The sequence below is a fragment of the Sturnira hondurensis genome, unplaced genomic scaffold (assembly GCF_014824575.4).
Source record: "Sturnira hondurensis isolate 20B ecotype Veracruz unplaced genomic scaffold, ASM1482457v3 Scaffold0010128, whole genome shotgun sequence".
NCBI classification, from domain to species: domain Eukaryota; kingdom Metazoa; phylum Chordata; class Mammalia; order Chiroptera; family Phyllostomidae; genus Sturnira; species Sturnira hondurensis.
Genome location: NW_028082759.1, coordinates 13,986,007 through 14,000,728, shown reverse-complemented (window position 1 = coordinate 14,000,728; position 14,722 = coordinate 13,986,007). Strand labels below are relative to the sequence as shown.

Sequence of the window (14,722 nt, the reverse complement as noted above, 5' to 3'; positions counted from 1 at the left end):
GGGAGTTAACTATTTTCTCAGTCCCTAACACATGCAGAAAACAGTCTCCTCTTTAAAGGTCAGGGTCTTCGTGACCCCCTGCACGGGTTTATGAGCGTAGCTATCACTGCTCTTCTCCTAACGCGTTTTCCTCCTGCATGCAGATATTTCAGCCCTGATAAACCCGGTATTTGTTTGAGGTTAGCTCTGTCCTGTCATTCAGTAGAGAACTTTTTCATCAGCAAGGAATGGATGCCCCATGTGTGTTCGGGTACTCACCAACATATCCGTCTCTTACATGTATTAATAATGTGTTAATGACTTAAAGTCTTTAAGATATATTTAAAAAGTTTCAAAATCTCTTCTGCTTCTGATCATCAAAATATTTCATTGGAAATAGCTACTTGTGACAAGTTTCTTCAAGCCAAGTGTCTTAGGGAAAAAACCATGTTTAAACATTTTTAAACAGGTGAACAACATTATTGGAAGGGAGAAATTTTTTGTCAGAGGTGGAGGTTGAATCTAGAAGCAAGATACTGAAAACCTGAAAATATTCTTAATTAGACACTGAAATTACAAGCGAGGATATAAAAACATCACAGGGAATGGCTGAAAAGTAAAGCTAGACTGGGTGAGAAAAGAGAAGGGAGAAGCTCAACATAACCAGACGCTGTCTCCTATTGGCTCCAACCTGACAAACCTGATTTCTGAGCGTTCCTGCCCCTCTTCGTAGCCACACTGCAAAGGAACGCCATCCGTGCTCTAAAACAGGTGAGAGCAGGGGTGATAATGCCGCACAGGGTGGGAAAGTATGATTAAAGAGGATTTAGGAGAATTTTTTTCTGTGTTGAATTTTTACTTCGTGACTAGCTATCTAATCAATCAAGTAATCAATCCTATTTATGAACTGATCATGTGATTTTTTTATACCATATTCACTAAATAAGGAGAGCTCTGTCCTGTCGTGGGTTAATAAGAGGCATCTTGTAAACTAGAAGCAGCACTGTCAGAAGGTGAGAGACTGCAGACAGAAAGACGTGCTGTGGTTTGCAAAGAGATAACCGGTCACTTATGTAACAGGAGCAGCCCACCGGGTCCTAAACGGAAAGTGAGAGGGAATTCAAATGCGAGTCTGCAGAATGTCCTTTTATCTCTGAAAGGAAGCAAGGAAAAGTGGCTAAAGTAAGATGCTAGAGAGAATGAAAAGACATGGCCTTCGACCTGAAATCAAAGCAAGCTGTCAGATTTCATGGGAATCTATTACAGTCCAATTGCAGAAACAGGCTGTTCTCTTCCATCGACCTGAGCTGAATGACCTCCATGTCCAGAATCAGGCACAATGTCTCAGTGTCCATTCTCTACCCCAGCCCCACCCCAGCCCCAACTCCCAGTCCTTAGTGACTCCTCGACTTTGCTCTTGGCATCCCACGTCCAGCCCTGACATCAAAAACTTCTTTGGCCCTGCAGCTCTGCCTGTGGGTTGGACTCCAATCTTCTGCTTCCTGCAAGCCCTCAGTCTGGATGAGCTGTGTTCCCATAAGGCAACAATATTCTGCCACAAGCAAGACCTGGGTTCTGAAGAAAGCCCCTGACTCTTCCCGACTTCAAAGACTACTACTCTTGCACTGAGAGTGTAGCAGCAAGCCCGAGGCCTGTGGTATGGCCTGCCTGGCTTCCCAAGGCCTCCACCCTGGCTGGGGAATTCAAGGACAAGAATTAATTAACTCTGACTCTAACCCAGGTACTTGCCTGGGGGAGTGGGGTAAGTTCTTACCGAAAATACCTGCATGGAGCTCTCTTATTCCAGCCCCAGACCTGGGATGGGAGGCAGAAAGACTTTTCAAGTTTTGGTCTTTTTGACATGTCCAGTTACCCTGGCTTATTGTACTGGTCACCCAGGGCCCATCTGGACACCTCCGTCTCCCCTACATCCCATATTTGGCCTATGACCAAGTCCTTCAGAACTGCCAGATCTACTTGCCTCCACCTTCACTACTACTACTTACATCCAGAGACTTAGGTCAGGTAAAAAGAATAAAAGCTGGTAATATTCAAAGGCGTACTACATATCTGGCAGGCACTCTTAAAATTTTGCATAAATTATCTTCTTTTTTTTAATATAATTTTTATTTAATTCTTGTTGTAACAAATTACATTCATCATTAGACTACCCTACATCACTAGCATTATGTTGCAAAATTATAGGACAGATCAGTGCGTGGCATGATGCCTGTCACACAGAAGGTGCTCGATAAATAGCTGTACATAAATTAATGAGATTATGTCACTAGTCTTATCAAAAGTCATCGAAAATTCCACATTGCTTAAAAAATCACCTTCAGACCTGGCTGGTGTGGCTCAGTAGACATAGTTGGTGGCCTGTAAACCAAAGGGCTGCCCACTCGGTTCCCAGTCAGGGCACATGCCTGGGTTGCAGGCCAGGTCCCCAGTAGGGGGTACGGGAGAGGCAACCACACATTGATGTTTCTCTCCCGCTCTTTCTTCCTCCCTTTCTTTCTCTCTAAAAATAAATAAATTCTTTAAAAAATTACCTTCATACTCCTTAACAGAGCAGTCATCACGCTCTAATCCACCATAAGATTCAAAAAGAACCTTAGAATGAGACCACCTTTTAAAGCAGGGGTCCCCAACCTTCATGCCGCAGACCAGCACCAGACTAGCCTGTTAGGCACTGGGCCGCACAGCAAGAGGTGAGCTTGAATGTAAGGCACTCGAATCACCTCCAAACCATCCCTGTCCTCCCCCACCCCCATCCACGGAAAAATTGTCTTCCATGAAACCAGTCCCTAGTGCCAAAAAGGTTGGGGACCACTGTAAAGAATGCTGCGATGTCATACAAGAAGAGACTGATAAATTTGGTCATATAAATATCTAAGAGTTCAGCATGAAAAAATTTTATAGTTAAAAAAAATGGCCTGCATAAACATGCACAATACAAATTACCCACATGCCTAATTCCCTAAAGACGTAAATAGCTGCTGAAGAAACAGGCACCTTCATTTATTGTTTGTAGGAATGTAAACTGGGGCAGCTACTTTGAAGGGAAGTTAATAAATAAAAATACAAATTCATCTCCTCTTAGCATTTCCACCTCTAAAAACTTATTCTATAGAGTATCCCTCACCTTAGCACAAAGTGACTCTCTGCTATACCCTTTGCATAAAAATGTGTTGGAAATAACCTAAGTGCCTGCCTAGAGAAGATGGTAAATTCATTAGGGGTTGGAACTGTATCATGGGATATCATGAGGCCCTTTTAAAATGAGGCATGTGTATATGCCTTTGTGTGGAAGAGGTTAATTCATTTTATAAACAAAAAAAGGACATATATGTGTATGCACTTGCAGTCTATGTCTACAGATGAATATTTTTGGAAGGATAACCCAGAAACTTGTAACTGTATTTGCCTTTGAGAAAACAACTGTGACACCGATACAGGGGTGGAAGGGAGATTTATTTTTCACTGTAAACTCCTGTGTTGTTTGTATTTATTTAGACAGGTGCTTGCATTGCCCATGAGAGAGGAGTGGGGGGGTGGTGGGGCGCGGAGAGAGAGAACACATAATTTCACTTAATTTTCTAACTTAATCTCATACTGTACTTGTCTTTCAACAGACAATTCACTGCTTCCCAAACACACTGAGTATATTCATGTTGAGCATGCACCTCTGTGTGTGTGTGAGTGTGTGTGAGTGTCTAGGGCTCCATCGTCCTCGTCACGCACACTCTCTGCCTGTGGAAGTGCTGCTCCTCCGAGCTCTGCCTCCCTGGTCTTCAGTGTTGGAACGAACCACTCGTACCTCCGCACTCGGAGAACTCCTGGTGGTGGAACTGCAGCCATGCCTGCAAGTTGTCAGGCTTGTTCGATTAACCCCTACTGGGAAGTGCACATCTTGTTGGCCTCTGCGTTCCCCAGAGGACCAGGGACCTGGTGCTACTGACCTCATGCCATTTACTGAAAAACATTAGGCAGTAGAGTCATCTAGGAAAACTGGTTTTCTATAATGACCCAGTTTTAAGGGAGATAGAGAAAAATACCTAGTTCAAATATGGAAATCCTACTTCGCATGAGTATCTAAAATAGCAAATAAGCGATCCACAAAGTTGAAAATAAAGCAAATACTGTCTATCAAATAGAATTATTACAAGACAGAGATGCATGTGATATGAAGTAGGAAGCTATGCTTTAAATATATTAGAGGTCAAGAGAAAAATGAAAGAAAAATAATTTCATTTATAATATAGAAAAGATAGCTCTAACATTTTATTGATCGATTTATTTTTTTGGCCAGACACACCAAGCCTGGAGACAAAACACACAACACTGGTTTTCATGGTGAAGCACGCTACCTCTCAGGATGTCCCTCACCCCCTCACATGGAAGGTCCACAGCCATGTAATTTTCTCTACTGCTTCACAGTCACCCCCTTTCCTAAGCAAGTTTTCCTAAATCATATACGTTTACAGTAACTTTTTTTTACTACTTATTTTTTGCTATCATTAAACCCATTTTCTCTCATCCTTGGTGACACGGCCATGTAGAGAGAGGGTCACATGACTCTTTATATTTAACTTCCATATATCCTAAAGAACTCCATGGTAACTGACTATGGACTAATGTCTATAAACAAAAAAACAATTTTTCTGTACCTCTAGAATATTGGTAGTGTGCATCAGGTCCCCTTCTGGCCTGATAACAACATACAGTAAAATAAGGTATAATGAAATGAAAGTGTAAAGTGGGAACAACTGAAAGTTTACTTCAACTTACTGTTAATGCTGTTTCATACTCTCCAGCAGCCAAGTATGCTAAGCCCAAGTAATAGGAAGCTTCGCCTTCCATCTTTTTGTCATTTCCTAGTGTGAAAGTGCAGAAAAATTACCATGGCTTTAAGGAAATTGCTTTATTATAACAAACAGGATATTTGCTTTTTTAAGACAGTAGAAAGTTACTGTAACAAAGTATACACATGTATCAACCATCCCTGAAATCTAACTGTATACTGGTTTTTAAAAAAGTCTGATGTTGCCCTGGCTGGTGTAGCTCAGTGGATTGAGTGCACGCCTGCGAACCACACGATCGCGGTTCGATTCCCAGTCAGAGCACATGCCTGGGTTGCAGGCCAGTTCCCAGCGGGCAACTCACAAGAGGCAACCATACATTGATATTTCTCTCCTTCTCTCCTTCCCTTCCCCTCTAAAGATAATTAAATAAAAAAAAATTTTAAAGTCTGATGTTAACACAATCGACCTAGACATGTTCAAGTGCATTAGCGATGTAATTATGAGGCGCTGCCCTCCCACACACAGACCAGTGCCACCATCCTGAGACTCGTGCGTACCATCTAGGCTGGTGCGCCATGTGAAGACCTAGGCAGGCCAGCACTGCTGCTCACGTACCTCAAATAACTGGTAAGGAGAACCGACGTCACATGGTGCACACACAGACACACACACACACAACACCGACACCCAGCTAAGTCTCTGACACGGCAGCTAATTAGCAAATGAAGGAATTGTACTTTTTTTATTAGGCCCAATTTAAAAGCTACTGGTTAAAACTTGGATGAGAATGACTGACAGAGTTTCACTTGTCGGTACAATACAAAATTCCATACACGTTTTGAAACCCAAACTCATTTTTCTTTGCTTAATGACTAGCAATGCTTTTCATCACCTTTCACAAGGAATTTTAGCCTTTCTAATCTCTGTATAATGTGTTTTATTCCAGGAATTATCAACTTCTTTCCACAAGCAGAATGTGAAACACGTAACATGTGGTCCAATGAGACACACATCATACATTCTCATAAACATATAATTTGTTCACATTTGCTGTACAAAATATAACATATAAATCTAGTATTAATGTTACAAAACCATTACAAAAACACTGACGGTCTTTGTACATAGAAAGACCTGTATCCATTTTCTGCTTTTGGAAGTCTCTGGCTTTCAATGTTACGGTACTCCCAGGTAATGCAAGTGCCAACAGATGCACCCTCATTTTTGAGCTTCAGAAAGAAAACACTGGTGCGTTTCTGAACTCTCCATTGCCACCTCTGTGGATTTCAGCAGGAGCTAGCGATCCTCGGTGCTGCCTCCCCCCTCACCACCCCGTGAGTCAGGATGCCCGAAGCAGGGCTCACGAGGAAGCAGGGTCTCAAGTGCCAGTGACGGCACTTTTTCTTCCTCTCCAGCAATTCACGCCAATGGCAGAGAAGTGCACCCTTATGAATTCACTTCAGCACAGTGGACAGAGCAGTGATCCAGTCTAGGGCACTTTAACTCTTTAACTTCCATGGGGCACTCTTTCTCTGATAAAGGTCCATGAGTGCTGGGGCCAGAGTGAGACTAAGGAAGAGAAAGATGGGGTAAAGGAAGAGAGTAAGAAGGAAAGTCGCCCTTGAATGATGGAGCTTGTTGTGTGTGTTTTGTGCTTGCTGTGCTAAGTGGTGCCACTGGGTTAAGCACTGACAACAGCATGTGCTAATGAGTTCTCATCATTTGCATCTAATTCTGTGTAAAGGGTGTCCCAGCAAAGAGGAGAATGAAAATCTACCCTCATTGACAGAAAGAGTTGGAGACCACCAATTTAAATAGATGGATCACATCAAACACTAGTTTTAAAATAGAATTTAAGCATGAGAACTTTTCCTGCTCACTAGTTGACACAAAGTTAAGATAAAGTGGATGCAATAAAACAACGGGGGGAAAACGTCAGCACTATTAAAGATGAGAGACTCATATGGAAGAAAAAGGTAAAATACTGTGAATATATTGTGTGGTTTGAGTGGGCTGACTTAATACTGGCTTTGCTATCTAAATCGACAATGATTTATCTTAAAGAAAATACCATGTTTTTATTTTCAAGACTTTAGGAGCCATTCTTTCCTTGTGGACTACCTTACAATTTAGCAAATGTGAACCTAAAGTAAAATACCTCCTCCTAATTGATACATGGCATTGAAATTACACATAACTTTCTAGGTAACTAAAGTCAGCTGCTGGGAAATCGAGCCAGGAGCCCCCTATAGACAGCAGGGCTTCCTCTTTGGGGAAGGTTCTAGACCACCATTCATTCAAAGGCCGTTCATGCAAGGAGATACAGCTTCCAATGGGGCGATTTCCTAAGGGTATTCTAACTAATGTTATTAAAAGACACAATGGAGATAATGTGTTGTTCACTTTTACTCTTTAGAAAAATTAAAATTAAAATTAAAATCAGTCTTGCTTACTCCGGCTAAGCCATCTGTCACTCCCATAGATCAGATGTAGCCAGAAGCCAATCAACTTCAGGTCAAGAGCATAACTTCTATCCTTGGCCTTCATGAAAAGGCTACTCTAATAATAAATCACAATGTGGTAATAAAATGTCCTTGCACTTCACAAAGTAAAAACTTCATGAGTAGAGGCTCCACATTCTTTATATTTTCTATATATGCAAATAGGATAGAACATCAAGGACCGGCTTTCACAAAAGTGTTTTTCCTGCTCTAAATGTGTGTATGAGTCCCCTGAGGATCTTGCCAACCTGGGATTCTGACGCAGTCGTTCCTGGGTGGGGCCTGAGGTGCTGTTTTCTCACAAGCTCCCTGGCGATGCTGGTGCTGCCCATCCAAAGTCCACACTTTGATGGGAAAGAGTCTAGAATACATTAGAGTTCTAGCTCCCTGTTACTCCTAACTAAACATTTACCAAATCTTCCCTATTACCTGACAGCAGGGAATTTACAAACAACAAAAGGTCTCTCGGATCGGATCGAAAGAATAAGACCTTATGCACGCACACACACCCCTCCTTAACTTTTGCAAACAACCTTACTTTCTCATTATGGGTTCGCTGTTTTATAACAGGGCTCCCAGAAGGTTATAATTTTGGAGATAAAGCTTTCAAGAAACTAATGGATTTGTTGTTGCCAGCACCGAGGCATCTCTGTTTCACAGTGAAATTTGAAAGTATATTGATGGCATTTGTCTTTGCATTTCGTAGGAAATAATCACCCAAACACTGACGATTTTTATGCCACTCTCGGGAGAAGCAGCGTCTGCCCATTAAAGGAAGCGATGTGTGAGTGCTCTTTCCCACTCACCTTCTTTGGCTATTTCAGAAGCTTTTATTAGAATTCTGATGGCCTGTTTGTAATCTTTATTTTCCAGCATTCTGTCGGAGAGTAATCTGTAAGTCCTCAGGAGACTCTCGCAGGCCAACAAGTTGAGAAAGCGGCCTGTCTCATCCTTCCATATCCGCCCTTGCGTCAATTGATGGAATGCTTCATAATGCTCGGCAGCTTCCAGGAGCTGACCTGGAGAATAGAAGCCATTCATAAACATAAACCACAGGCCAGAACATGTTTTCAAAATTTTTGTGTACATCTTATGTTTTACTATTAAAGGGTGGGGAGGGGGCATAAAATAGAGGCAAGGATTTGTAAGCCTGAAGAAGACTTAAGCTGGAAAAGCAGCTACTACTTCCATTTGGACCTCAAATTTAGCACTGATTTTGGATGGACACCTGCTAGAAGGATGTACTCTGGCTGGTGGAAGTTGACTAGGATTACGGACGTTTTGAAAAAAGTGTGAACGTCCAGCAATAACTGTTAATGACAAGTCGTATGAGCCAACATTCATTTAATATCCCATATGCAAAGCAATGTTCTTTGTGCTTTATATGCATTTCTCCCTGAACAGTCCCATGGAAGAGATTCACGAGTCCATTTTACAGAAGAGAAAGTGAGGTTAAGAATTTTGCCCAAGATGGCAAGCCTGGTGGGTGAGTACTCCAGGCAGTCTGGTCCCAGAGCCTGAACTCACCACCATTCCCTGCACTGCTTCCCCGGCAGATGGCAGGCTTCATTCTCAAGGATAATCTAGGCATCTTCAGAAGGGTCACATCTGCTGCTACAAATTCAAATATTATGAGTCTTGAAACAACTTCTCAAAGTTTGACTGAACTTTCCAAGCAGGCACGTGTATACAGTATTCTGTTAAGTTCTGAATAATTAAAATGTAATTTAACTGCCTTCCTGGACTATATTTTATAATATAGTCCAAATAGATCTTCTTAAACCCAAAACTCTAAATTAGCTTTGAGCCGTTTCACTCCTTGAAGTGTGAGCAAGCCCATTTCTGGAAGAGTAGTTCGCAGCTCCGTGCTGTGGACTGTGTTTACTTGTGAATTGCCTTGTGAAAGGCTCACAATATCCCGTACTTGGTACGGGAGCTTCCTCACTGGAATCACCTGGGCTCGGCATTCAGGCAGCAGTGGTTAGGGTGAGCTGGCCAGAGCTCCTGTCTCAACTTCACTTTTCCTTTTCTGTCGTTTAGCCCCGGGCTAATGACTACCCTCCCTGTGCCTGGAGTCGCAGAATTCTTCTGCAAAATGAGATTATAGTGTAACTATTCGAGGTGCAGTTATGAGAAATTAATAGCTGATACAGAGTAGGTGCTCAATAAACATAGCTACTGTTATCAGTTGACAGTGATAATAGTTTTAAAAAATCCAACAGGTTGATTGAAATACAGGCACTAATTTTTTATATGTAAGTACAACGTACTCTTCCTGCAAAAACTGCAGTTGAGTCCTTATAACAATATAATCATGATTGATTAAATGAACCCTATTTAGGTCATATCGGGCTCAATGCATTTCCTCAGATAGGACTCACCGGATATCACAGGTTGGATATTATGGGATAGTGTGGCCACTGCCAAACGACTGTATATAGTTTCCCCTTATTTTCACACTGGATTTGTTATCAACATTACCAATATTAAAGTATGAAAGAATGCACAGATAACGAGTAGTGTTCACACAGAGACACAAAAGAGATGGATTCCAGTAGAGGCGTGGCCTGTCGGGGCACCCGCTGTGCCATGGCGAAGGAGGGTACATCAGCAGAGACACAAACATGATAAAAGACTACAGAGACACACATGTGACACTATTTGAGATAATTTCATGACATGGGCTGGTGCTCATGATACGGGAAAATATTGGAAAACAGCAGAAAACATTTACAAAACATTATCAGAATTATTTGGGTAATGGATTTCTTTTCTGCATTTATTTCTCTGTCATCATTGGCATTTTCTAACACTTTCTATCATCCTAATGTATTCCTTTGTAATAAGAACTACACAATAGAAGCTATTTTGAAAATAAGGCCTGATCCCTTTCCAATTTTGGTACAAATACTCCAGGTTGAAGTTTGCTGCTCTAATCTATCTTTGCATTTAACTGACCATTTTTCTCTACCTTCCACAAAAGCAGGCACAGCTTGTCATCTCTCTTACCAGAAACACCTTTCTCCAAATACCCACGACCCTCATTTTTTTCAAAACTCAAATGAAGCACTGACATATATGTGTGTTATGTTTCCTCTGTTAACTATATTTCTGCCTTGTAAAGCATAGCCCTGCATCCTTGGAAAGATGGATACAAGAGTTCTTTTTTTCTATCCAGCATCCATCTATTCATAAAGTCCAGACACCTATTTCTCTTTGGACATGTGACTTGGAAAGGGTGGGTACGGGGAACTGTGAGTAAACCAGATAGCTCCAGAAAAAACTGGGCATGCAAGGAAACCAGGAAGGCCCTAGCAACATTGATGATCACACACAGTCACCAGGGGAGAAGAGGGTCCGAGTTTAGGCTGTAAAATAAGTCACCGAGAATTCCAGGAGGTGAGCCAGGAGATGAAGCGCTGGATAACCCCACTAATTACAGCAATGTGCAAATGAGGCATAATGAAATAAATTAAATATGAGAGCTGACAGCCATGTTCAAGGTTTGATTTACTTGGGGGCCAAAAAGAGAGGTGGGGGAGGCAAGGAGAATGTAAAATGTGGGGAAAAGGAAGGTGGAGGAAATGGGGAGAGGGGTGGAGATAGGGAAGAGGGAAGGAAAGATAGGGACTGTGCCCTTGTATTCTATATAAACAGACTTCCCTTTGTCACTGATGCCATTAGGCATCCTGGACAGGCTGTCCAATCAGGGGTGAAGTAAGGAAGGTACTTGGTACATTGGTGTTGCTTGGTTACTATGGAAGTTGGCCTTGGAATGACTGAGAATAGTTGCTTTTGGTTGAGCTTGATTTTTGCTAGGGCTTTGGAACTACTAGTGCTTAGCCAAGGTTCTGATCTCAGAAGAGTCTACCTGAGTTCTCCGAGAGAGAGGGATCATGGTCCAAGATGTGCAGGTAAAAGAGAACAGGGAACTATTCTTTCCTGAGGGCCTGCTAGGTGCAAGTCAAAGGGAAGGCTCTCCTCTCCCCTCGCCATGCATCGCCTTATTCAACCTTAAAAAAAACCTGGTGAAATAAATATTCCTTTTCCACTGAAGAGAAAACTTGAGGTTCACAAAGGTTAAGTGATTCAAATACATAAAAGGCGATGTGTAGGATTGAAACCCAGGATCACAGAAAATACACACAGCTTCATTCCATCTCATCAAGTACTAGTCAACCAACTGAGTCAGGAATCTCCGGTAGCGTAAGTTCTATTCTCTGGACATAAATCTCTCAAGTTAAAAGTAATGCTCAAATCATCAGATTTCTAGTCTCTTCTGTTTTATAACTCTGTGCCTCTACTCCAGTGACCACAGATAACCTCTAACAAAAAAACACCGGTTTGCCACCTGATGTGCTCCTGATGGGTCCTTCTGAAGGAGTCAGAGGTATGACTGGCCATGTGACCTGCATGCAGACTCCCTGCTTCCCCTGAGCCAAGCAGTGACCCCTTTGGGGCACTGCCCCCCACCGTGGGGCACCTGGAGACCCTCAGGTGCCCCCAGCTGAGTCACCTGTGGCCATACCTGGCTCCTCCTGGTTCCACTTCCCCTCCCTGTGTCACTTTGCTGCAGATATGGTCCCTGGGGATGCTGATCAGCACCGTTTTTACACCGAGGGGCCCACCCAGAGGAAGTCGAGTTTTCCAGTCCTTCTCAGATGTAGGGATTCAGTTCTAAAATCATTTGGAGGCAAATAGGTCCGTAAATAAGCCAGGAGGGATTTGGTCCAAACGACCACAAGTGTACAAACGACTTGACTAAAACTGCTACAGGCTGGTCAGAATTGGAAAGTACATATTATAAAATAATATAATATTCAATTTAAAATATTAAAATAGATGTCTATACTATAAAGGGAGCAGAGTAATTTAAATATGCAACTATTTCCCTTTAAGCATGATTAACAGTGATAGGATTTCCATCCAATTTATATTTCCAACTGTGAATAGGGTTTGAAAGATTTTATTACTTTCTGCTAGTGACTCTGATATTGAGACTATATATTTATTAAGACATAATACATCTTTTGGCAAATTTAAGTTTAAGTTGAATATACCTGAGAGAAATACCACAAATGGTCATCAACAGAATGATGATCATTTTGACAAAACTAAATGTAAATATAAATAAAGGTCATGCACCAGGATTTCCAATTAAGCTTCCCTTTATAACTTCTTGAAAGTGTTCATACATAGTCTATCCTTTATCATCAAGCTTTTTGAAAAATAAATTTTAATACAGTAGAACCAGGCCATGTTCCAGGTTCTACCGTTGGTTTCACTGAAGGACAAGTGTCTAGATAACTGTCCATTTCTAGAATTATCAAATGCAAACATTACTTCCTATTGAGGGAGAGGTCAAAGAGAAGAATGATTACACCAAAGTACACAAAAATAAAAGTTAACTGAAATCAGGACAGAAAAGGGAAGCCCTGGGTACCATGCATAGACTTTTAAAACTCTCCTAAGGAGACACGAGCTCTCTCAGGTGCACCAGGAATCACCAACAAATCTCATCATCATGAGTAACATGGACCACAAGAGTGATCTCGACGAGGAAGACATACTACAGATTGCTCCCTTAGGTTCCCAGAAAAATACAGAGAGTCCACTAACATTTCAAGTGACTTGGGGAAGAAAATGGAGCCAAAATATTTTGTTGGACAGATCAGAGATGGCCTTCCACCAATACCATCAGTAATCAATTTATCGCAATAACATAAGAGAGTATCTGAAAGCACATCTTCCAGGAGCCACACCATGAAAAACTGTACAGAACAAGAGGATCCAGGTATGGATAGAAGTAGCCTAAACCTCAGGGCTTGGTTTTTCTTTAAACAATTACATGACATTTACATAAACAATAAAAAGGTTGGCACATAAAGGATGTATATTTCTTTTGTCACATAAAGGAAAGTGCTTTCAAAATAAAACTACAAGAAAGGAGTTTCACTTTACCTAAAGCGCACACAAACATGGAATCTATTTAGCTATTTATTTAAAAATACAAACGAACCCCAAGCAATGCTGTAAACTGCAAGATTTCATGGTAGGATGCTAAGACAAACACTACATAGAAAATAAGAGAAAATAAGATTTTATATATTTGGGTATTATCCAAGTTGTTGCTTGCCCCTCTTCCCCACACACCATCTCTGAAAGTTTATAGATATTTGTTGTATCACAGCAGATGTCTAGAACAAATATTAAGCAAAGAAGAATGTATATGATCTCTCCCATTTTAGTTTTTTTTAAAGTAGGAAGATTGACTAGATATTAACACAAATGGGTTTAAATGTGAAGCTGCCATAAAAGCAGGAACATAAATGTAATTCTCCCAGCCGCTATTTTGATGCACATTTTTGATTCCATGAATATTTTATGAAATGGCCCAAACTAAAGCCATATAACATTCCTGCATTACTGATGCTTGCGCCCGTAAGCTACGAACATTAGAGGCATGATTGAGTGCATTAAAATGAACTCATTCAGCAGTGCATTGATTACGTGAAGGGGGAGGGAAAAGAAAAAAAGAAAAAAAAAAAGAAGTTGCTCCACTTAAGAAAACAGCACACAAATCTCAACTTCGCAGTATAATAAGGGTGAAAGCAAGTTTGAATAAAATGCTATTTCATAAATAAAGGGCGACTCTGTCTGGACCTGACATTCATTAGGCACGATGTTAATTACGTCCAAAGATGGCCCCTGGGTTTCTTTTTTTTTTTTTGTTCAGGTAATTTAAAATGTCACAATCTCTAAGATGCTCAGACTGGCCTGCTTTAGCTCCATGCATCAGCATTTCTGAAAGTAGCTAATTATTTCCTTTTCTATCAACTTGTACATTTGCCAGTAAAAACAATGCCACAGAAACAACTGCAGGAGAATAACTTGACAGGTCTATAAGGCCTATTTCGTCAGCAGCACTCCTACAAGTCTGAAGCGTATTTAGTTTTAAATTGCGCACATTTGTTGAGGAATTGAGGGAAATATTCCACTTTAGTTTAAAACAGCAACCTAAAGGAACAATAAAGCCTTATGTATATTACATTGCATTTTAATCTGGAGCTGCTGGACATCTTTGGCAGTAAGTTACTGTTCTGCCCAGTGTAGACATAAAACCTGCTAGAAGCAATATTGAATAGTAGCAGGAAGAGAAAAATGTTATTGCCTTTTTGTAAAAACAAAAGACACTGCGTTCCATTTCAGTTTAACTGCACGAACATTTTATATCATCTTTAGGTTTTTACATTCAACTGGGATAATTATAACAGCACTACACACGCAGAAATGGTGAAGGGTCTGTCACACTTCGCAGTGGTAACTATCACTTTCAAGGGTTTCTCTCTTGTCAGAGGAGATTTTTTTCTACATTACGACCCACTGCGCAGCACCGCAAAATGGGATGCTGGGAAACGCAGATTTTGTTCTGTAACT

General features: G+C 41.2%; 1 protein-coding gene across 3 annotated transcripts in view; it reads right to left on the bottom strand.

Moving 5' to 3' along the window:
- The window catches only part of TTC29 (tetratricopeptide repeat domain 29), a 143,129-nt gene that overhangs the window by 79,462 nt on the left and 48,945 nt on the right, over positions 1-14,722 (bottom strand). For all 3 annotated transcript variants that reach the window (XM_037058437.1, XM_037058436.1, XM_037058438.1), the window contains 2 exons: positions 8,092-8,304; positions 4,771-4,856 (listed from right to left, as the gene is read on the bottom strand). In XM_037058437.1, coding sequence (XP_036914332.1) covers positions 4,771-4,856; positions 8,092-8,304 — 299 coding nt within the window. The remainder of the gene's footprint in view (positions 1-4,770; positions 4,857-8,091; positions 8,305-14,722) is intronic.